Source organism: Elephas maximus, chromosome 8, assembly GCF_024166365.1.
Source record: "Elephas maximus indicus isolate mEleMax1 chromosome 8, mEleMax1 primary haplotype, whole genome shotgun sequence".
Classification (NCBI taxonomy): domain Eukaryota; kingdom Metazoa; phylum Chordata; class Mammalia; order Proboscidea; family Elephantidae; genus Elephas; species Elephas maximus.
The window spans coordinates 115,780,429-115,804,788 of record NC_064826.1 but is presented as its reverse complement, the minus strand read 5'-3'; the positions used below and the strand labels follow the sequence as shown (position 1 = coordinate 115,804,788).

At 39.4% G+C, this 24,360-nt stretch overlaps 1 protein-coding gene across 1 annotated transcript in view; it reads left to right on the top strand.

Moving 5' to 3' along the window:
* Positions 1 to 24,360, top strand: part of ABCA13 (ATP binding cassette subfamily A member 13) — a 570,776-nt gene that overhangs the window by 226,511 nt on the left and 319,905 nt on the right. The window contains 3 exon segments of the mRNA XM_049894281.1: positions 4,439 to 4,615; positions 6,435 to 6,741; positions 21,164 to 21,278. Coding sequence (XP_049750238.1) covers positions 4,439 to 4,615; positions 6,435 to 6,741; positions 21,164 to 21,278 — 599 coding nt within the window.

Sequence of the window (24,360 nt, the reverse complement as noted above, 5' to 3'; positions counted from 1 at the left end):
TTATCCTCTTTGTGCCCTAATTCCTGCACTTCAAAATGGACATACCCATCTCACTTCTCTATAGAGAAGTAAGGATTAAACAAGAAAATACATTTGAAGTGTTCAGGATAGCAGTAAGATTTAACACAAACAATTAACACTAAGAAAATGTGCCCCTCCCCATTATTGGAGCCCTTGGGTGGTAAAAAAGGTTAAGTACTTGACTACTAGCTGAAAAGTTGGTGGTTCCAATCCACCCAGAGGCACCTTGGAAGACAGGCCTGGTGATCTGCTTCTGAAAGATCACAGCCTTGAAAACCCTATGGAGCAGTTAGTTCTATTCTACACTCATGATCGGAATCGACTTGATGGCAACTAACAACGACAGTGATAACAACGACAAAAGCAATACCCCCATTATTATTGTACTTATTAAGCAAAAGCTTAATTTTCTAAAATTCAGCCTTCCCAAAGCCTAACACTTCTGTGTTGGCATGAGTTCTGGAAATTACTGAAACCTGATAACAACAGTAAGAGTAGCAATGATGAAGGACACCCCCTTACTTGAGGAACAGTGAGTAATAAAGGTTGAGAGGAATTGGGCCACTGGAGGATCCTGAGAGCAGATTGATCTTGTCTGAGAGCTTACTTTTTTTGGACACCTGGATTTGATGGATGGAAATGATTCTTTCCTTACCAGTGAAGAAGTTGAGGCCCAGCCACATTAACTGATTTTTCTACACACCTTAGTATGACAGAGATGTGTCTTGAAGTAATTTCTCATTCAGGTCTAGTCCCTGTGCACTGCTCCAAGCTGCCTTTCCAACAGAGACAGAGGGCCAAATAAGGCAAGGCCAGACTTGACCCTGAAACCTATGAGGTCAGTAAGATATGGGAGCAGGGAGAAAACTATTTAAAGAGGGAAACATGGAGTGAGAGAGGCAGCAGTGTGACACAGAGGCAGCTCTCCGTGGGGGTTATTGGTGTCGCATCCTGGATCAAGCACCCAGGGAGAAGGGCAGGCAGGCCCCAAGCTAGGGACGGGACATGAGGTGGACTCACAGAGACTCTGACTCTTGCTTGCAGAGCTTGGAGCATTCAGAACATCAGTGAGATATGGGAAGGGTCAGCAGCGAGTACCCCTGTGTAGTGAAAAAGGCTAATGCACTCCACTGCTAACTAACAGGTCAGAGGTTAAAGTCCACACAGAGACACCTTGGGAAAAAGCCGTCATGATCTACTTCTAAAAAATCAGCCATTGAAAACCCTATGGAGCATGATTCTACTCATTGACAAATGGGGTCACCATGAGTTGGAACTGAGTCCGTGACTATGGGACCTGGAAAGCTCACACACAAAAGGAGGGTAAAAAACAGGGCCTGAAGCTGCCCCGAACCATGGAGGAGAATGAAAAATTAAGAGTTGACACTGAAGACATAACCCTAAAAATTACCCGAACCATGGAGGAGAATGAAAAATTAAGGGTTGACACTGAAGTCATAACCCTAAGGAGCTTTAATTCCCTGGGATATTTCTGTGCAGACCCCAGTATGTGCATGTTGGAAGTTTCTTGTGTGCATGTGAGAGCAGGTTTGTGAGGAGACAGCAGTAATAAGCCTGTGTCCCCCGTTACGTGCACTTCCTGGGCAGCGAAGAAGTAGTATGGCACCTGTCCAGGAAGGTTGCAAAAGAATTGCTGTTTCTCAGTGCTTTTGCCTGATTATGGTATTTCTGGCAATGCCCAATAACAAGGTTATATTGGACAGAGAAACAACTTCATATATTTAAAAGCAAAATAATATACATCTAGAACACTTGCCAAAAAGTATATAACATACTTCAGTAATATCAGAATACATAGTATTGCTTTGAGTCAGAACTGACTCGATGGCACCTAACAAGGCTAATATCAGAATGTGTTGTTGCAAAGATTAAGCATCATGTATACTCGTCAGGTCTTTCTCAGAAGATTCTAATCATGCTTTCATTTCTTTGCCAGGGCATTTCTCATAGTTGGTTGTTGTGTTTAATCCAATAGATTTTTTAATTATTTTTTGATGAGAAAGCTAACTGTAACCTAGCTCTTTTACCAGTATTGTTTGGGTGGAAGCTGTGGCTAGAAGCTGATGTCTCCCACTCCCTGAGATTAGAGTAAGCTGAATGAGTGGGCATTGGCAATTAGCAACTGTTTTACGTTATGATTTTGACTAAATAGTTTCTGTGGTTTGCTATGCTTTTTTGCCTGTGTGGTGTGTGTATAAAAATATGTCAGTATGTTTCATGCATGTTCCAATTACCCTGGATTCTTTTTTTTAAATTTTTTTTTATTGCACTTTATGTGAAAATTTACAAATCATGTCAGTCTCATATGAAAAGCCATACACACCCTGCTGTACACTCCCAGCTGCTCTCCCCTTAATGAGACAGCACATCCCTCCTCTCCGCCCTGTATTCCCAGTGTCCATTCAACCAGCTCCTGTCCCTCTCTTCCTTCTCATCTCGCCTTTAGCTAGGAGTTACCCACATAGTCTCATGTGTCTACTTGAGCCACAATGTTCACTCCTCACTGTCATCATTGTCTATCTTCCAGTCCAGGGCAATCCCTGTCTGTAGAGTTGGTTTTGGGGATGGTTCCAATCTTGGGCTATCAAAGGGTCTAGCACGATGACCATCAGGGTCCCTCCAATCTTAGTCAGACCATTAAGCCTGGTGATCTGTGGTAGCCGGGCACCATCTAGTTCTTCTGGTCTCAGCCTGATGGAATCTCTGGTTTATGTGGCCCTTTCTTTCTCTCAGGCTCATATTTACCTCGTGTCTTTGTGTTCTTCATTCTCCTTTGCTCCAGGTGGGTTGAGATCAATTTATGCATCTTAGATGGCTGCTTACCAGTGTTTAAGACCCCAGACACCTCTCACCAAAGTGGAATGCAGCACGTTTTCTTTATACATTTCGTTAGGCCAGTTGACCTAGATGTCCCCTGATGGATTAATTCTTGTATTTTCTTTATAAAATTCTGAGTAAAAGACTCTCTTGGGATCTCAGTAAGGAGCAGAGCCTGAGCTGGGCGGGTGACTGCAGTCAAATAGAAACTACTCTGCTGTGAATATCGCCCACCTGATGGGCAGGTTTTCCCACAGAATGAGCCTAGTGGGGCTGCTGCCTTTCACACACTCATAGTGGAAGCACATTTGCCCCTCTCATTTAGTGACAGTAATGGGGTGGGGTGCTTGGGAAGTTTGGCAACATCTCCTACTGAAGGGATGGATATGTGAAGAGGGAGAAACCTGGGATGCAAGTAGGGGGCAATTAGGTGGAATACAGGGCATTTTTAGGGCAATGAAACTACGTTGTAAGATACTGTGATACTCGACACATGATTTTATGCATTTGTCAAATCCTATAGGACTGTACAACATAGAGAACATTGATGTAAACTATGGACTTTAGTTATAATAATGTATCAACATTAGTCCATCAATTGTAACAAGTGTACTACATCATTGTAAGACATTAATAATAGGAGAAATTATGTGCAGTGTGGAGGCGGTAAATAGGAACTCTGTAGTTTTTGTGCAATTTTTCTTTAAACCTGAAACTGCTCTAAAACGTAGTCTATTAAAAAAAAAAAAAGACCTGAAGGAGCTGCTTAATGAATTCTGTTATCTTTCATAAGTTGCTTGACCTCTCTAGATGGGTTAGTTGGTCCTGGTTGGGTCTGGGCATTTTCCCCACACTGCCTTACTTCTAGATCATTTGTCTTTTCATGTCTGTACCTACTGTGTCCTACCTCCCTTCTGAAACCAGAGCTAGAATACCAAGATGTCCTCAAGTGTTTTTGCTTGAAAAATGTTTGAAGTTCAGCCTCAACAGCAAAGATGTTGCCAAGTTTACGTTTATCACTGTATTTCCATTGCAAATATGCAAATTCAAAACAGATACCACAGGAAGATTTTATTTCCTCATTGTGAATATTCCTTGATAATTGTTTTTACAAAATTAATTTTATAAAATGAGTTTCATAAAATGCCTGCTGCTGCTGCAGTTAAGGAATTTTTTTAGACGTACTTGACTCCAGGTTGGAGCATTAGCTTTTTTTTTTCCTTCTGAGTTATCTCTGAAAGGGTCTTCCTACCCCTCATAGACTTTCTCCTTTGTGTTTTTTCTATCCACCTCCACTACCAGAGGTTCCTTTGGTCCAGGTAACTGTCCTGAGACCTCACCCTCATATCTTAACTGTATTCTCCTCATCTACATATAATACCAGCATTCCAGAGAATCTATTTAAAAAGTTTACACTCAGCAAATAAGTAGCAAAGTTTGCATATGGACAAAATTGGACTCTTTTGAGTAATTTTTAATGAAGGAATTTGTATTCATTTTCAAGTTCATTTGTACAACCTCCAGCAGTAAGCACTGGGCTGAAACCAAAGTTTACTTGTTGTAATTTCGCTTCCCTCAGGAGGAATGCTGGACAAGATGTTTAACCATGCAGAGGCTGGACACCTGCAGTTCCTGGGCCACATCTTGGTAAATCTCTCCTCCTGTGTGGAGCTGAACCGCTTCCAGGCACACGAATCTGTCGACCTCCTGGAGACTAAAGCACATGAACTCATGCAACGGAATGATTTCTTGGCCAGTAAGTGTTCAGTGTTCCACTGCTATTCATAAGGTCTTCACGGGCTAATGCTTTTCAGAAGTAGACTGCTGGGTCCTTCTTCCGAGAAGCTGGACTATATGAAGAAGGATGGGGCATCAGGATTGGAGGAAGATGCATTAACAACCTGTGTTATGCAGATGACACAACCTTGCTAGCTGAAAGTAAAGAAGACTTGAAGCACTTACTACTGAAGATCAAAGACCACAGCCTTCAGTATGGATTGCATCTCAACATAAAGAAAACAAAAATCCTCACAACCGGACCAATGAGCAACATCGTGATAAATGGAGAAAAGATTGAAGTTGTCAAGGATTTCATTTTACTTGGATCCACAATCAACAGCCATGGAAGCAGCAGTCAAGAAATCAAAAGATGCATTGCATTGGGCAAATGTGCTGCAAAGGACCTCTTTAAAGTGTTGAAGAGCAAAGATGTCACCTTGAAGACTAAGGCATGCCTGACCCAAGCCATGGTATTTCAAATCACATCATATCCATGTGAAAGCTGGACAATGAATAAGGAAGACTGAAGAAGAATTGACGTCTTGGAATTGTGGCGTTGGCGAAGAATATTGAATATACCGTGGACTGCCAAAAGAACGAACAAATCTTAGAAGTGCAGCCAGAATGCTCCTTAGAAGGCAAGGATGGTGAGACTGTGTCTTACATACTTTGGACATGTTGTCAGGAGGGATCAGTCCCTGGAGAAGTACATCAGGCTTGGCAGAGTACAGGGTCAGTGGAAAAGAGGAAGACCCTCAACGAGGTGGATTAACACAGTGGCTGGAACAATGAGCTTAAGCATAAAAACGATTGTAAGGGTGGCTCAGGGCTGGGCGGTGTTTCGTTCTGTTGTGCATAGGGTCGCCGTGAGTCAGAACAGACTCTACGGTGCCTAACAACAACAACAACAACAACAAATGTTCATTGAAAATTATGCCCACAAAGGCATGAGCACAAATAGGCTTTCATACTGCATATTTCTCCCTAAAATCTATTATAATGACTCAGAAGGAAAATAATTTCCTCTCATCATTATTTTTATCATTGTATCTTGATATCTTCGGAAAAAGAAAGGGGACAATTTATCTCCATCTATTAATGGTTCACCTATTCAACATAGTTATGTGTTCTTTTTTTTACTGTGATGTTTTCTTTTATGTTCTTTTTCAGTCATGTTTATTTTTTTTTTATTTAGGCTTTGTACATGAATTTTGAGGAATTCGTGCAACTGAATACGGAATCTATGCTTAAGTTTTGAATTATCAATAATCTCAAAGTCTGATACTTGAGTAGCCTAGTGCAGTTTTGGAGCCCTGGTGGCACAACGGTTAAGAGCTTAGCTGCTAACCAAAAGGTCAGCAGTTCAAATCCACCAGCCTCTCTTTGGAAACCCTATGGGGCAGTTCTACCCTGTCCTGTAGGAGTGCTATGAGTTGGAATTGACTCAACGGCAATGGTTTTGGTTTGGTTTGGTTTTTTAGCCCAATTTTACAAGTCCTGCAAAAAATGCAAAACAAATAACTTCTTGGTATTGATGACACTGCATTATGGTTTATTTAAAAAAACAAAGGACATTGGACCGAGAATGAGGACTTCTTGGTTTTAACTTACCACTAATTGCTTGCCTAAAACCTATCAGTTTTACTGCCCTGGGTCTCAGGGTCTCCTTCTGCAAAGAAGAGGGCTGTGATGATGCTTTTAGTGGTCCTTTCAGTTTCCCAATTCTGACTTGATGCTGGCACTGTGTGAGCCCCTCCCTGCATTGTAAATCTTTACTTTTTCTTTTCTGCCACCAGGTATTATATTCAACAATTCCTTTGTCAACAAAAACTTCCAGTCGGAGTCTCTCAAACTGCCACCCCATGTCACATATACAATTCGGACCAGTATCTTATACAGCACAAGAACAGATTTGGTAAAAAACCCCTTTTGGAAGTTCCATCCACAAAGTCTACCAGCCGATGGGTTCAAATATAACTATATCTTTGTCCCTTTGCAAGACATGATTGAGAGGGCCATCATCTCGGTGCAGACAGGGCAGGATGCTCCGGAGCCAGCAGCACAGGTGCAGGCAATTCCATATCCCTGCCATACCAGCGACCTGTGAGTACCTGGGAGTAGAGGTGAACTTCTTTCAAGTGTCCATTTACAGTGGGAAAGGGTTTGCACTTGCAAAACTTGAAAGAGAAAATCCTTGGGCTTTTCTGTAGTCATTCCAAGGAAGAATAAAAAAAAAAAAAAATTCTTCCCTTCTTCTAATTTCTTGAGGTTCATTATTTTATATGCCTGAAATATTAATGTAAAAAAAATTGTTAAGAGATGTGAAGACACGGAGCTTTAAATTTTACATTAGTCACCTATAGTTTCAAACGCACTTCAGAATAAATTTGACAAAGAATATTTATGGGACTTTGCATACTTGACTCCAGATTCTACCTGTGTAAACAAGTAGTTATTCTTCAGTGCAAATCTTTAAGAAATGTGCATTGTGTCTCAACTGTGTGCCGTGTACCAGGTAGGGGCTGTGAGAAATTCCACAGTGACCTTGTAGGTGTGAAGTAAGCAGAGGACATTTAAGTATTAAATTGTGTGATTTGGCTGGGGACGTCTGTGTGATCAGAGAGAAGAAGAAGTTCAGATAAGGGCTGGTGCATCTGGGCAAGGTGACTTGAAGGAGAAATCACGCTGGCATTAGAGAAGGCACATGGGGGACAGGCTAGGCAGAGGAGTGCTTGCTGTGTGGAGGGGTGGATCTGACCAGTGCTCTGTGACCATATTGGGGGCCAGAAAAGAATGTGCTTGGACATCTGGGTCAGATGATGAAAGCCCTTCAAAGCCCGTGAAAGGAGTTGAGCCATACTGCTGTGGGCTGTGGGTTCCACTTTGTTTTGTTTCCACATGGTGGCTACTGTTCTCACAAGCACTCTACTCTCAATCCTGGACCTTGATAACATAGGCTGCAAGTTTTTGAGTCCCTGCAGTACTGGCTATGATGGCACCACTTTCTCACTCTCTCTCAAGCACACTAGCAAGCAAGTGCCTGGAGGCGATGCTGTTAAAGAGACAACCTTGAATCAGCTATTAGTTATGAGAACAGGTGACAGTCATCCTTCAGTGAGATGTTGCATGTTTAACACCCCTGATTGACACAGGCCAGTTGATCACGGTACAGAAGTCTGGACTGCCTCCCTGATGATTTGGGGCCAAGGCAAATGAGTGAAAGACCAGAAAATTTGATTTTTTACCCCTTTCTCCCTGTTTATTGATGTACCTTATAAATAAATGTATTGAGTAATACATTTTTGATGAAGAAGATGGTGCCATGGAAGAACCTTCTTGCTGTGATAAGCTGAGGACATCCTGACTGTGCTTATCTTGGAGTGCAGTAGAGAGAACAAAAGGTCAGGAATAAAGAGATCAAGGTGTTATTTTGATCCAGGAATGCCTCATGCAAATCTTGAGTAAGGCTGTTAACCTCCTTCTTTGTAAATGAAAGCTTTTTTTTTTTTTTTTTCCCCAAAACGATAATATTTTTGGCTTTGAAAAATTTCTACCAGTGATTTTCTACCCTCAAAGCATTTTTCTTGGAACTGGTAGCACCAAGAGCAGAAATCGGAAAACTGTTCTTGGCCAGGTGTCATGCAAAAATAATTTATATCCAGGGACAGATTATCCAATAAGCAAGGAAAGCATGGTCTTACATGTGCTTACTTACTAATCTGTAGTGAACAATTTCACATGGGTTTCACCACAACACATCAAACTGAAACACATGTGAAATTGTCCACTACAAATTAGTAAGCAAACACAAGTAATCCCGTGCTTACCCTGCTTATTGGATAACCTGCCCCTGTTTCTACCAACTCAAATACCCAGGTGGTATAGGAAATAATGACCTGCTTTAAAAAAAAAAAAAATTTTTTTTTTTTTTTTTTTTAGATATTTGGAGAAATTGACTTTTTATGATGCTATTCTTTTAGGTGGCTCTCCAAAATATTCCCATTCTGATAGCTTCCTTCTGTCTCTAAAGTATGCTACAATCTCCACCTATGGAAGAGAGGATTGTACTTGTGTGGTGGGAAGGTGTAAATTCCCACTGCACCTTTTTAACAGGGGAAGGCAGGGGATTTTACTTCTTTTGCACTAAAACAGAATGGTTCCCAGGAAGTGATGTTGGAAAGAACAACATATGCTCTGAAAGTATCTTAACAGAAAGATTAGAGATGGTCTGGATGAATGGTTAATTATTCTTATTGAACAGTAATGTGAGATTTGAAAGGAGCCTTTGAGTAAGATGGATGAAGATGTGTGTTTTCACCACTTGAAGATAAATTCTTGTGCATGAGAAATACTTGTGCCTGGCAAATTGGGGTTAGCTGGATATCGAGGTGGAGCCCTGGTTGTGCAGTGGTTAAGAGCTTGGCCGCTAACCAAAAGGTCAGCAGTTTGAATCCACCAGCCACTCTTTGGAAACTCTATGAGGCAGCTCTACTCTGTCCTATAGGGTCACTATGAGTCGTAGTCGACTCGATGACAACGGGTTTGGTTATTGAGGTATGATTCTGGTGTCATGAAATCCCTTCTCTTTGTCTACTCACCGGGAAACCACCACAGAAATATTATTTTATGCTTACATTTCAAACTTTGAAATCTCTAGTTGTCTTATATTCTCCTTTATTTCCAATTTTAGAAAGTAAATATTTTTTGAGGGGTTAGTATATCTGCGAGTGAGTGATTGAGGTATATAGTCTGAGGTCTTACAAGCATTCAACACTCAGTCCCCTGAGTTAATTCTAACGTGCAGTTTGCATCACATGCCACACATTTTCAGTGATCCTACTGCTTTCTGAACAAGTTACATATTCATTAATTTATTCAACTACATTTACTTAATATTTGTCAGTCTCTAGGCTTAGAGTTGGAAATCGACTCGACGGCACTGGGGTTTTTTTTTGTTTAGGCTTAGAGTATATCAGTGAAGGAATCAGGTAAAAATCCCTGCTCATGTGGCACTTATAGTCCAGTGAAGAAGAGACATCACATACACAATAAAGAAAAATATTGTATTGAATGTTTGAATGTGGTCAGTGACACAAGGTAATAAGGAGTAGTGTGAGGGGGGGACCGGAAGAACCAAGGAGGAACTGGAATTATTAATGTGATTAGAATAGATCTTGTAGAGGAGGTAACATTTGAGCAAAGACGTGAAGGGCATACAGGGACATGGATAAAAAGTGTTCCAGGACAGAGGAACAGATTCGCAAAGGCCTTATGGTGGAAGCAGCCTGGTGTGGAAAGATCACTGAAGCAGAGTGCACAAGGGCAAGAGTGTAAGAGATTAAGTCAAAGTGGTAACACAGACTGTGTGGTACAGGAGAGCTGAGTGATGTAGGAGGTCACTGGTGGATTTTAAGCAGGAGTGATATCATCTAACTTGTAAAAGGTTTGCTCTGACTGTTGTGTGGAGAACAGTCTGTGGGGATACCTGGAGTTAATCAAACTGGTAAGCGTGAGGGCACCACAAACCTCAAAACCATACTCACTCTGATACCAGTTGCAAGTTCAGGGGTGCCCAAATCACCCTCAGATTTAATAATTCTCTGGAAGCACTCACAAAACTCACTCAAAGCTATTATACGCATTGTTGTGGGTTATTATGTGGAAAGGATACAGATTAGAATCAACCATACAAAGAGACACATACGGCAGAGTTTGAGAAGGTTCGAAACTTGAAGCTTCTATTGTTCTGTCCCATGCAGTCAGGATGCATGGACCACCAGGTATTGATGGTATTTAGAAACCTGAGATTGGATGCTATTACCGTGGAGGGGAATATAGATAGAAAACAAAGAGAACAGATGGTGTGTGGTCAGAGAAAAGAGGAAGACTAGGCAAGAAAGACCGGGAGACAGCATCGGAGAGGTAGAAGGAAAACCAAGAGAGTATGGAGTCCTGGAGGCCAAGTGGAACAGGTGACTCCATAAAGGGGAAGTGTTTAAGGGTGTCACATGTGGCCCGTCCATAAAATAAGATGAAGACAGTAGTTCAGCTTTGGATTTAGCAATGCAAAGGTCAGTAGGGATCCCATTAAGATCAGTTTCCATGTAGCGGTGAGAGATTAAAGCGGACAGAGAAAGACTGGGAAGAGTAGATTGTAAGACTGTGAGTTCAGACAACTCTCAGATTTGCTATAAATGGAAACAGACATGAGTAGTGGCTGGAGGGGAATTTGTACAGAGGTTTTTTTTTTTTTTTTTTTTTTAGGAGAGGATGCTAATGAGAATACTCAAATAACAAAAACACTTGCAGTCGAATCCATTCTGAGTCATGGAAACCCCATTTGTATCATAGTAGAACTATGCTCCATAGGGTTTTTAGTGACTGATTTTTTGGAAGTAGATACACTGGGCTTTCTTTCAAGGCACCTCTGGGTGGACTCTAACTTTCAACCTTTCGGTTAGCAGCTGAGTGTGTTAACCATTTACACCACCCAGGAATGCAAATACTCTAGAAAGAGGGAAAATCTGATAGTGTATAAAAGAACCAAAAAAACCAAACCAAACCCACTGCCGTCGAGTCTATTCCAACTCATAGCGACCCTACAAGACAGAGTAGAACTGCCCCATAGAGTTTCCAGTGAGCACCTAGCGGATTCGAACTGCTGACCTCTTCATTAGCAGCTGTAGCACTTAACCACTATACCACCAGGGTTTCCATATAAAAGAAAGAGGAAAGCAATGTGCTTGAATAGTTCAGGATCCAGAGACCTTCTTTATAAGTAGAGCAACTGACTATAGGTGGAAACATGGCAATTCATCCATAGTAACAAAACTTGCTTAATTTTACTTAACTAAGCATTTTCCATCTTCTTTGAACACAGGTCTCTATTTTATCATGTGATATCCATTAGAAGCTGAAGGAGCTAATGTTCTGGTGGACATGCAGTTTGAAATGTTATTTTAAGATTGCAGAGTTGAATCAAGAGCTGGACTATGTGAAATTTAACGTCCCTTTCAGGCCTATGATTCGCTGGCAGTTATCATAAGCACAATTTTATGATTGAAAACATAGTGTACTTCATGAATATAAAGAATTTCAGATGTCAAGCCAACTTAATAAAAAAGTTTTCAGAAAATGAAAAATGCAACAGTACTCTAGAATTGTTTTCTATGCAAAAAGAATGTTTCTTTGGAAGGGTGCCTATTATTTTTTTGAGCGCTTTCATACTCCATCAATTCACAGGACCCTGGAGTTGGGTCCAAGAGAAGGAGAAGGCGAGCTTGTTGGGTCTGGCTGATTGATGGCTCCCAGGAATCATTGCATCTGTACTTTGATTTGTCTTGGGAGAAGTTGAGAGTGAAGAGTTGACAGGGACTCATGCCTGAAATGTTGAATTCCTGCTTTCAAAAAATGTCAGCTCGATCCACAACAAACCAGTGAGACAACTTCTCATTTTATGCATTTTTGTTTCTTTTCCTTGGGATTTATTTAGTGTAACTTTATTAAACATCTCTCTCGATCTTATAATTATTAGTCATTGTTTTCAGCAGAATTTCATGCTCCTCATAATCCTCAAAGCTGTAAGCTGTTGGAAGTCGCCTCCCACCCCAATCCCACCATCCTGTCCTGGGCCATTGAGTGGGACTGGAACTCACGTGATTGGTTGATGAACCCACTCTGGTGGGTAAAAGAAATATATTAATTCCATTTTATGAACTTAAAATCTTTCACTTTTTCCTGCCACACAAACCTCTTATGGTCTCAGCTCCCTGTAGGGTGGGGAAGGATGGAGTTTTGTTAAAACCCCAGGTAATCATTTATTTGATTTCTCTCCATCCTTCTCCCTCAAAAGCAGCAATAATAATGCTTCTCTTAAATTTCTATATCATTTTCAAAGACATTGTCTCATTGATACTCTAAGAACCTTATAAGTACAGTTGAAGAAATTGGCACTCAGATAGGTTCAAGCTGATTCCCCCGAGGGCTATATGATCTTATGCCATTCGCTCCTTAATGGACTCCAGCCAATTATGTTGACAAAGGCTACTGAAGACTGAAAACTAGCAAACCAAACCAAAAATTCACTGCTGTAGTAGGTTCCGTCTACAGCAGCCCTACTAAAAAGAAAAAACTGACCAGGAGCAGGAACAAAATCAAGTTGCTCACCCAGTGTCCTGAAGGGGAAGAAAAAGGAAGAGAGTGAGAAAGCAAGAGACCAAGAGGCCAAATGGCTGGGGCTCAGGTCTAACAAGCCACTACCATGGGTCCTTCTCTTTAGTAGCTGCCCCCAGGCAGTGTTCTGGGCTCTGCCTAAGATTAACAAGGACTGCTCCTGGGTGGTAGTGGTGAAGACAGCAGGCTAGGGAATGGCAGGTAGGAAGAGAATGAGCAGAGTCTAATGTGGGGAGTTGGGGCTGGAAATTTGCCACCACCAAGTACTTGAATCAAAAACTTGCAGCGAAGCAACAGCAACAAAAACAATTTCTCTCTATGGTTCTTCCTATTATGTGCAGTTTTGATCCACCTGTGTAGCTGACCATGCTTATCAGTTTTCTTCCTTTGAACTCACTTGATAGTGCTAACAGAGGTAAGCCACAGATTAAACACTGTTAATAAAAGGGTTGTTAAAGTGTAGATCAAGGATTTGCAGCCCTTCAGAAAAAGAAATGGTGACAATTAAAATAAATGCTTATGAAGATCAGAGTATCCTTTTAAAAAAGCCTAAATAAATAAGTGAATTTCATTTTCTAATTAGGAAGTTTAGTGATAATGCTTTTATTTGGGTTCCAGAATAGGGATAAATGCAGAGAAGAATCTGGAACATATTAGTTTGATTTATGCTCTCCTGACAATAGGGAGGGGAAAGGATAATGTTATCTCTTGAGATCACTTAGACATCGCTGATACATATGTATATATTTGTTGTTGTTGCCAGGTACCCTTGAGTCAGTTCCGACTCATAGCGACCTTATGTACAACAGAATGAAATACTGTCTGGTCCTGCACCATTCTCACAATTGTTGTTATGCTTGAGCCCATTGTTGCAGCTGCTGTGTCCATCCATCTCATTGAGGATCTTCCCCTTTTTTACTGACCCTCTACTTTACCAAGCTTTTGAATACCTTCCAACCTGAGGGGCTCATCTTCTGGCACTATATCAGACAATGTTCAGCTGCTATTTGTAATGTTTTCACTGGCTAATTCCTTTCAAAAGTAGACCGCCAGGTCCTTCTTCCTGGTCTATCTTAGTCTGGAAGCTCACCTGAAACCTGTCCACCATGGATGACCCTGCTGGTATTTAAATATCAATGGCATAGCTTCCAGCATCACAGCAACACACAAGCTCCCACAGTATGACAAACTGACAGAAGTGTGTGGGTATATATGTGTGTGTGTGTGTTTTACCACCACTAGTCTGTTAGTTTGTCATATTGTGGTGGCTTTCAAGCTGTTGTGATGCTGGAAACTCTACTAGTATTTCAAGTATCAACATGACCATCCATGGTGGACAGGCTTCAGTGGAGCTTCCAGACTAAGACAGGCTGGGAAGAAAGGCCTAGTGATCTACTTCTGAAAATTGGCCAGAGAAATCTCTGCGGATCACAACAGAATATTGTCTGCTATGATGTTGGAAGATGAGCACCCTAGGTTGGAAGGCACTGAAAATACACAGTGGTCCCAAAAATGGACTCTAGCAAACCAAAGATCATGAAGATGGCACAGGACCAGGCACCGTTTCATTCTGTTGTATTTAGTGTCACCATGCATTGGAGCTGACTTGACCACAGGGAATTTTAACAACATATATATTTTAATGTTCATTTTATAAACAAATGGAAACCCTGGTGGCATAGTGGTTAAGTGCTACGGCTGCTAACCAAGAGGTTGGCAGTTCAAATCCTCCAGGTGCTCCTTGGAAACTCTATGGGGCAGCTCTACTCTGTCCTGTAGGGTCGCTATGAGTCAGAATCGACTCGATGGCATTAGGTTTGGTTTTTATAAACAAATGATTGCCAAGAGTTTAGAAAATGGAGAAACAAAATCACACTTAACATCCTCTTCTAAAGCAATGGTTATTTTTTGGTTGTGAGATCATCCCTTCTGTCTTCGTTCTTGTGATGCACAGTTTACATACTTAAAATCATGAAATATTGGTAAGTGTTAAAGTGACAGTTTTTGTGCTATTTATTTGTTTGGAAAAATACTTATTGAGCACTTGATACATGTAATGCACTGGGGTTACTAAATATGTGATAGTGATATGCCTTCAGGAAGCTTGTGGATCAGAGAACTAGAAAATGCAGAAATCTGCTCTTCTAGTAACCCCTCATCTGCTAGAGATTCCCTAGGGATGAGAATCAGAGGACCTCTTTAGGATCTGATGCTCCAATGCAGAAGTGGTTAGAGACATTTAGTGCTTCAATTTCAAATATGAACCTCCAAAAATTATTCAGATCCTAGGAAGAATTGCAGTCAAAAAATGAAATCACTTGCCCCTTCCCCCACCTTCTCCTTCTTCATTCCCTTGTCTCTGTGATTACTGCCCCTTTAACATGCTTTCTTCTTCCTGTTTGTATGGTAAGGTTCAGTATAGTTTCATTATTTTCTTGTTTCATTATTATTTTTCCAATGAGCCAGATATGGACTTTAGTTATCAATTCTCTTTTTTGTCTTTTCTAATGTATTTGTTGCTTCTGTTTTTATCTTTATTACTTATTTTTACCCACCTTCAATATATTGCAATGTTTCTTTTATAACTTGAGGTCAATGTTTAATTCATTTATTTTTAGTTTTTTTTTTAATTTAAAATTACATAGGTGTAGTAGTTAAATGCTATGGCTGCTAACCAAAAGGTCAGCAGTTCAAATCCACCAGGCACTCCTTGGAAACTCTAGGGCACTTCTACTCTGTCCTATAGGGTCATTATGAGTTGGAATTGATTTGATGACCATGCTTTGTTTTTTTTAAAGACTTTTTAAGACTATGGCTTTTCTACCAACCACCCAACTTCCAGTCCTACTGAGTGTGATATGCAGTTAAAAATTCATTGCTTTCTAGATACTCGTGATATAAGTTTCTACTTTCTCTTTGACCCAAGAGTTGTTTAAGTAAACTTCTTTTAATTTCCAAGGGGAAATTCTCAGGAATTTTAAGGATATGTAATGTTATTCAGCTAACTTATATATAATAAGAGAAATTCAAATGAAAACTACTTTGAGATAGCATTTTTTAAAACCTGTTTTAGCTAGTGCTGTTATAACATAACTACTGCCAGTGGGTGGCTCCAAAGAACAGAAATATAGTTTCTAATAGCTTAGGAGGCTAGAAGTCTGTATTCAGGGTACCAACTAAAGGGGAAGGCTGTCTCACTATCAGCGTTGGGGGAAGATCGTTATGTCTTTCAGCTTCTCTTCCTTGGTTCCTTGGCAATCTTCAAGTGGCATCTGTCTTCTCCCTTTTATGCTCACTCCTGTGTTTGATCTGCTCTTTTTTTTTTTTATCTCGGAAGTTAGTAGATTTAGGACATACCTTATACTGATATGGCCTCATTATCACAACAAAGAAAATTCTATTCCTAAACAGAATTACATATACTAGTAAAGGTGTAAGGATTTGAACTCATATTTTGGGAAACACAATTCAATCCATAGCACTATCAGACTGATAAAATACAAAAATTGGATCAAACACTAAATTGGCAAATTTTGGTGATAAATTCTAATATTTGTATTGCAAACAGAAAACAGTATCTGTTTACCTTTCGCTTTTTGAATTTATGGGATTTTTTCTCCATCAACTAATGTATAATCTACTTGTGTGAATGCTTTATGGGTACTTGGAAAGAATTTCTAATTCCCTATTTTTTTTTATTATTGGAGAATTTTGTTAATTTTGTTATTAGGACTTCTGTATCCATAATTCTTGCCCTCTTGCTCTGTCATTGGTAAATTATAGTTTACTACTCATTGGTTGTCTCTGTCTCTTTTTCCTGTTTGCCTTTTGCATGTTGGTGCTATGTTACTTGGCACATGTTTTTTTGTTAGTTACATGCCATCTGTTAGGTATAATGGACTGAAACATTGCCTGGGTCTTTATCATCTTCATAATTACTGGTATGTTTGAATCTTTTTTTTTTTTTTTGAATCTATTGCTTCAGCTATTGTGCCCATCCATCTCATTGATGGTTTTCCTCTTTTTCACTGGCACTCAGCTTTATGAAACTTGGTGTTCTTTTTTAGCAATTGGTCTTTCCTAATGACGTGCAAAATGAATGAGTTGAAGACATGCCATCTGTGCTTCTAAGAAATATTTTGGTTTTATTTCTTCTAAGACTGATCTGTTTGTTTTTTAGCAGTCCATGAAATATTCAATATTCATTGTCAGCATCACAGTTCAAATACAATTCTTCTATCTTCCTTTTTCATTACTCAATTTCTCATGCATATGAGGTGATTGACAAGATTATGGCTTGAGTCAGAGGCATCTTAGTCATCAAAATGACATCTATGCTTTTTAAAACTTAAAGTTATTGTATAACAGATTTGCCCAATGCAATGTATCATTTGGTTTTTCTTGACTGCTGTGCCTCTATGGATGTTGATTGTTGATTCAAGTAGAATGATATTGTTGGCAACTTCAATTTTTTCTGTATTTATCATGATGTTTATGTGATGATTTTAGCCATCTTTGTGTTCTATCTTGTATAATATTAAAATGGTGACCTCTTATTTTTTCTTACTATTTTCATTCATCATCATCTTCTTTATTTTTAGTTTCTGTTTGCTTGATATGCCTTTATTTGTCCTTCTATTTTAAACTTTTCTGAAGCATTTTGTTTCAGGTATGTCTGTTGCATGCATCATATAGCTTCTTTATATAGATGAGGTTAGCTCTTTAATAGTATGAAGTACAAAAATATGTTCTTTCTATCTTGCTGTCTCTTCCCCAAATTCTAACATTTCTGTTGTATGATCTTCCTTATAGAGTGATTGACTTATTAAATATTTTTAGTTAGTGGCAAAAAATTATTTACAGCTTTCATCTCCTCCATGTTATCATCTTTTTGGAATGTACTCTTCCTTTGTTAAATACTTGTGTGGCTCTTAACCTCCTTTACTGATGTGCTAAAATTATTTGTTTTTTTCTACTTATTTTGAATGAATTGAGTATTACCAGTTATTTGCAATGAGTCTGTCAGTGGTGAAGGCCAGGTGACATTAATAGTTATACAGCTCAAAGGCTCTCTTTTCCATTGCTGCAGAAACAGAGTGTTTTCTGTAAGTATGTGGGTTCTTTGCATAGCCTTCCCTCCTGTTTCCCTGAAAATAGGTTTAGGGATATGGGTGGCTTCCGACACTGCAGTGGAACTCAGAGTATGCCCCTAGCCTTCAAGAAGTATATTTTTTGATGACTCATTCTGAGATCTGCAGAGGGTAGATTTTTGCTATTGTGATCTCTCTTACCTACTTTTTCATGTAACTCTTGAGTGAAAACCAAAAACAAAACCAGTTGGCATGGAGTCAATTCTGAATCATGGTGACCCCATATGTGTAAGAGTAGAGCTGTGCTCCATAGGGTTTTCAGTGCTATGATCTTTCAGAAGTAGATTGCCAGGCCTTTCCGAGGTACCTCTTCGTGTGTTTGAACCACCAACATTTTAGTTACTAGCCAAGCACTTAACTGTTTGTGCCACCTGGGGACTCTGACTCCTGCATGAATTTGGTTATATTTAGTAGCCTTTTTAAATACTTGGCACTCTTCCAAACATTGATCAAAATTGAAATGTACATTTTTTTCTATTCTCTTGTTGATATTGACTGATTCCCAGGAGCAGATGAGGAGCATACCAAGTTATGTAGCCATATATTGTAATTTCTTATGCCCAATTTATTATTCTATTCGTTCTACCGGACAGTCTCAGTCAGTTATGTGCATATATTCTGGTCATTCTCTCAGACCTGGGCTAGTTCCCCCTAGAACTCCAGAGTTGGGTTTATCCAATGTCAAGTGCCCCATGACTTTCTTCCTTATAGAGACTCAGGGATGCAGAACACACACACACATACCATGACCTCAGACACACAGTCACTGAACTCTGACCCAATCTGACTTCGGAGGCAATGGCTTAGAGTAGAGGCTTAGATAATATTTGTACATGATACTTTTTTGCTCTTTGGTAAGATTTAAGTTATTCCACAAATAGAATTCAGTAACCATCATTTTCGTTGCCATTAAGTAACAAAGGGAATTGCATGAACGAATCGAGAAACTTTTTTAACCCCCCAAATGAATACAAGATTAGTTGTTTTTAACTTTGCCGGTGATTTAAGCTTTATCTCTTTGGTAAATTGTATTACTCTGGGAGAACAGATGGAATTTGTTTGAATTTACAAGTAGATATCATCTAGGGTATTTCTTGCTCATATTTTCTACCTGCTCTGGACATAAGAAAGTAAATGATAAAAATAAAAAACTCCAGAAAGTCACAAAACTCTGAAAATCTAAAACACTCTGCAAATAATCACTGTTTACCATGTAAGTTAATCAAATCAACTTTAAATGTGATTTACCATGCTGATGGCTCATTGTTGTTGTCTTGAGCAGGAAAGTAAATAAAAGCTAAGAGGTTAAATCCCTTTTCCTTTTTACTCATTCATATATTTATTAACAAATATTCATGTCCTAGTATGTGGTAGGCCTTTGCCAAGCAGAGGAGCTGCAGTGGTGAGAACTGCCCTCACACAGCTTATGTTCCAGTGGGAAAGGAAGCCATTAGTAGTCCTGAACATATTCCAACCTGTGGTTAATGCTACGAAGAAGTCTTAGAGGGGCCATGGGAGGCTATTTCACTTCTCTGTCTCCAGGCCCGCCATTTTTAGGGGTCGCTATTTTCTCTTATCTAGACCTCTGCAATTCTGCAGAAGCCTCTGACTCTCCTCACAGCCTTCCCCACCTCCACTCCACTGTCTATATCACATTCAGTGTTTTTTTTTTAACAGATGCATACCTGATCATGTCACCTCTCTGATTTCTTCTCCCCCCTTTGCAAGTCCTTTCCTTGTATCTCCTTGTTCTTTGCATAAATCTAGTACTTAACTGGTCATACAATATCCTTACATGGTCTGGTGTCCAGCTAACTCTCTATTTGCTACTTAGTACATGAGGCCCGGGGCTACTCCTGAAAGTGCTGTTCCTGCCTCAGGTCCTTACATTTCTGTTTTTCTGCCTGGAGCTGTCTTCCTTCTGATATCTGTACATCCATTTCTTCACTTCATTCCATTTTCTGCTCCAATATTTCTTTCATGATATTTTGACTAACCACCCATCTCACTATCCCTGAAGGAGCTTCATTTTTCCTACTAGCACTTATCGCTATCTGACATTGTATTGTATATCTTTTTTTTTAATTGACTTATTTTATGTCCCCTCGCCTCCCCCTCAGTATAAAGTAGGATCCTTAATAAGAGGGTCCTTTTCTGTTTGATCCATTCATGTATCACAGTTTCTATAATATAGCTTGTACCTTTGGTTGGTCCAAAACAAAAAAAAACAAACCCAGTGCCGTCGAGTTGATTCCAACTCATAACGACCCTATAGGATAGAGTAGAACTGCCCCATAGAGTTTTCAAGGAGCGCCTGGTGGATTCGAACTGCCGACCCTTTGGTTAGCAGCCATAGCACTTAACCACTACGCCACCAAGGTTTTCTTGGTTGGTCCAGTGACGATAAAATGATTAATATTTGGATTTAGAGCTCAGAGAATACGGGGTGAGAAGATTGAGAGCTCAGGACTGGGTGGAATATCCGGATTAAAGGATAGTTAAGGAGAAGTGGAGGAGACCGAGAAGTTGCCAGAGCAGCTGGTGGAAAGCCAAGAGTTGCTTTGGAAGCTAAAGAAAGGAAGACAATGAGGAAATGGTCAGTGTTGTCAGACACAGCTGAGAAGTCAAGAAGGATAACGACTGAAAAATTCTCATTGAATTTAGAGGCATGAATGTCATTGTGGTCCTAGATAAGAGTTATTTCAAATGTGTATTAGAAACAGAAACCCAGTTAGAGTGGGTTGAACATAAATGTGCAGGGAAATAGAAAAAATGAGACTGTGACTTGCCATATATTCACATATTATATAGATGATTATCTATGGTCAATCGATATCATTGATTGAGAATCAAAATAATCCCAATTAAATGGGGGAAAATTGTAGTCATGAATTAATCACCTTTTTTCTTCCTCCTCCCTGCTCCTGCCTATGGCATGTGTCCAAGAGAATTTGGGTGGGGCTATGACTGCTTGAGGGACCTTGACCAGTTGTGTTCCCTCCTGTATCTCCTTTACGAGTTTGCACATCTGTAGAATCAGGACTCCAATACACCCATTCTGCCTAGCTCATCATAAAAAAAATTGCTTTGTTACTTGTAAGAAAATTATTAAATAGCATATACAAGTACAGTATTTGTCATGAATACGACTATGAGTCAAATCACTTGGCCCTAGGATGCTGACTGAAATTATGCCCTTACAGATTCTTGAACAACGTTGGCTTCTTTTTTCCACTCATAATGATGCTGACCTGGATGGTGTCTGTGGCCAGTATGGTTCGAAAGCTGGTTTATGAGCGGGAGATCCAGATTGAAGAGGTAAATGACCTTAACCTTGCCCTGAAAGCAAGGAGGGATAGCCTGGGAACTTGGAAATGAATCCTGTTGCCTAACTGGCAGACATCTCTCTGTTTTGCTTTCCCTCTCCTCTGCTGGGGTTTTGTGAGTGGTCCAGCTGAGTTCCCGTCCCAGGAAAAATAATTTTATTTTATTATTTTTTTAATTATTTATTTTTTGTTGTTATTGAGAATATATATACAGCAAAAAATACACCAATTCAAGTTTCTACATTTATAATTCATTGACTTCGATTATATTCTTAGATTTGTGCAACTATTCTTACCTTCCTTTTCTGAGTTGTTCCTTCCCTGCTAGCATAAACGCACTGCCTCCTAAGTTTCCTATCTAATCTTTTGAGTTGCTGTTGTCAATTTTGTCCCATGTAGATAGATTTTTAAAGAGCATAGTGCCTAAGGCAAACATTCTTTACTAGTTAATCTAGACTATTTTTTTTTTCTTATTGTTTGGTTTAAAATTGTTTTTTAATTATTGTTTGGCTTTAAGAAGACTTAAGGGGATATTTCTGGTTTAAGGTTTAAGGATTATCTGAGAGCAATAGTTTCATGGGTTCATCCAGCCTCCATGGCACCAGAGTCTGGAGTCCATAAGAATTTTAAATTCTGTTCTGCATTTTACCGCTTTTGATCAGGTTCTCCAAAATGTTCAGTAATGGCAGCTACGCACCATTCAGTTCTTCTGGACTCGGTTCTTCTGGTCTCAAGGAGCAAGTTGTTCTTGGAGGCAGTTAGCCACACATTGCATATCTCTTTCCTATTCCTGACTCTCCTTCTTACTCTTGCTTCAGCTAAATAAGGACCAGTTGTTGTGCATTAGATGGTTGCTTGCAAGCTTTTAAACCCCAGGCACTATGCAATTAGGAGGTAAAACAGAAGCACTAAACTTGATATTAGGCCGATTAACTGGAATATTCCATGAAATCGTTACCCTAAGCCTCCAATAAAATCCCATGAAGTGTTTGGTTGTATATAAGTAGCCTCAGCAGCTACTAGTTTTTTTTTCTTATTCTTTTTTGTTGTTGTTGTTTAAATATATCAATCACAAAACTTATACCAATTCAACTTTTGTATAACTTATTGACAGAAATTACATTAATTGGCTATGCAACCCTACCCTTAACACAATTTCTTCATCCCTGTAAGCCAAAACTCAATATTCTATAAGCAATAACCCTTTCCCCCTTTCTTCTGCCCCTGTTAGGTGCTGTCAAGTCAATTCCAACTCACAGTGACCCAATGTACAACAGAACAAAACGCCACCTGGTCCTTCGCCATCCCCACAATTGCCATTCTGCTTGAGCCCATTGTTGTAGCCACTGTGTCAGTCCATCTCATTGACAGCCTTCCTCTTTTTCAATGACCCTCTTCCTTACCAAACATGATGTCTTTCTCCAGGGACTGGTCTTTCCTGATGACATGTCCAATGTATGTGAGATGAAGTTTGCCATTCTTGCTTCTAAGGAGCTTTCTGGCTGTCCTTCTTCTTGCCCCTGGTAACTACTAATAAACTGTCGTCTCTATACATTGCGTTTTCTTGTCTTTTTATGTAAGTAAGGTCATACAATATTTGTCCTTTTGTGATTGACTTATTTCACTCAGCATATTATCTTCAAGTGCCATCCATCTTGTAGCATGTATCAAGACTGCATTTCTCCTACTGGCTGAGTAGTAATCCATTACATGTATATATACCACATTTTGTTTATCCATTCATCTATTGATGGGCATTTAGGTTGTTTGCACCTTTTGGCTATTGAGAATAGTGCTGCAATGAACAGTGATATCCTAGTCTCTGTTTGAGTCCATGCTTTCAAATCTTTTGGGTATATAACTAGGAGTGGAATTGCTGGATCATATGGTAGTTCTATTTTTAGTGTTTTCAGGAACAGCCACAGTGTTTTCCACAATGGCTGTACCATTTTTTATTCCCATTAGCAATGGATAAGTGTCCCAATTTCCCCACATTCTCACCAACATTTGTTATTTTCTGTTTTTTTCTTTCTTGCTTTTTTTTTGATCTTAGCCATTCCACCAGAAAACCAAACATGTTGCCATTGAGTCGATTCTAACTCATAGAGATCCTCTAGGACAGAGTAGAATTTCCCCATAGAATTTCCCAGGAATGGCTGGTGGATTCAAACTGCTGACCTCTTGGTTTGCAGCCAAACTCTTAACCACTGCTCCACTTGGGCTTCTAGCCATCCTAGTGGGAGTGAAATCATATTTCATTGATGGCTAATGATGTTGAGCATCTTTTCATTTGTTTGGTAGCCATTTGAATGTCCTCTTTGGTCTATTTAAGTCCTTTGCCCATTTTATGATTAGGTTGTCTTTTTGTTGTTAAATTGTCTAAGTTTTGTATATATTTTGGCTATTGATTCTTACTGGATGAATGGTTTCTGAAGATATTCTTGTCAGTAGCTTGTCTTTTCATTTTTTTTGGTAAAGTCTTTGGATGAACAAAAGTTTTAAATTTTTATAAGGTCCCGTTTATTTTGTCTTTTACTGTTCGTGCTTTCGCTTTTATATTAGCTAATTAATTTTTAAAAAGCTAGGCCCTACAGCATTGTTCCTGCGTTTTCTTTTAATTTTTTGGTTTTAATTTTCACATTGGTCCCTTAATCCATTTTGAATTTGATTTGTGTGTGATGTGAGGCATGATGCTGTTTTATTTTTTGCATGCGGAAATCCAATTTTTCCCAACAGTTTTATTGAAGAGAATCTTTTTTCCCCATTGAATGGACTTAGTACCCTTGCCAGAAATAAGTTAACCGTAGATGTGTCTGGACTCTCAATTCTATTCCACTGGTCTATGTGTCTGTTGTTATAGCAGTAACAGGCTGTTTTGATTATTGTACTGTATAATATGTTTTACATTTTTTTTTTTTGGTGAGTCCTTCCATGTTGTTCCTCTTTTTCAATATGGCAATTCGATGCTTCTTGTCATTCCATATAAAGTTGAGGATTGGTTTTTCCATTTCTGTAAAGAAGGCTGTTGGAATTTTAACTGAGATTGTGTTGAATCTATAGATCACTTTGGGTAG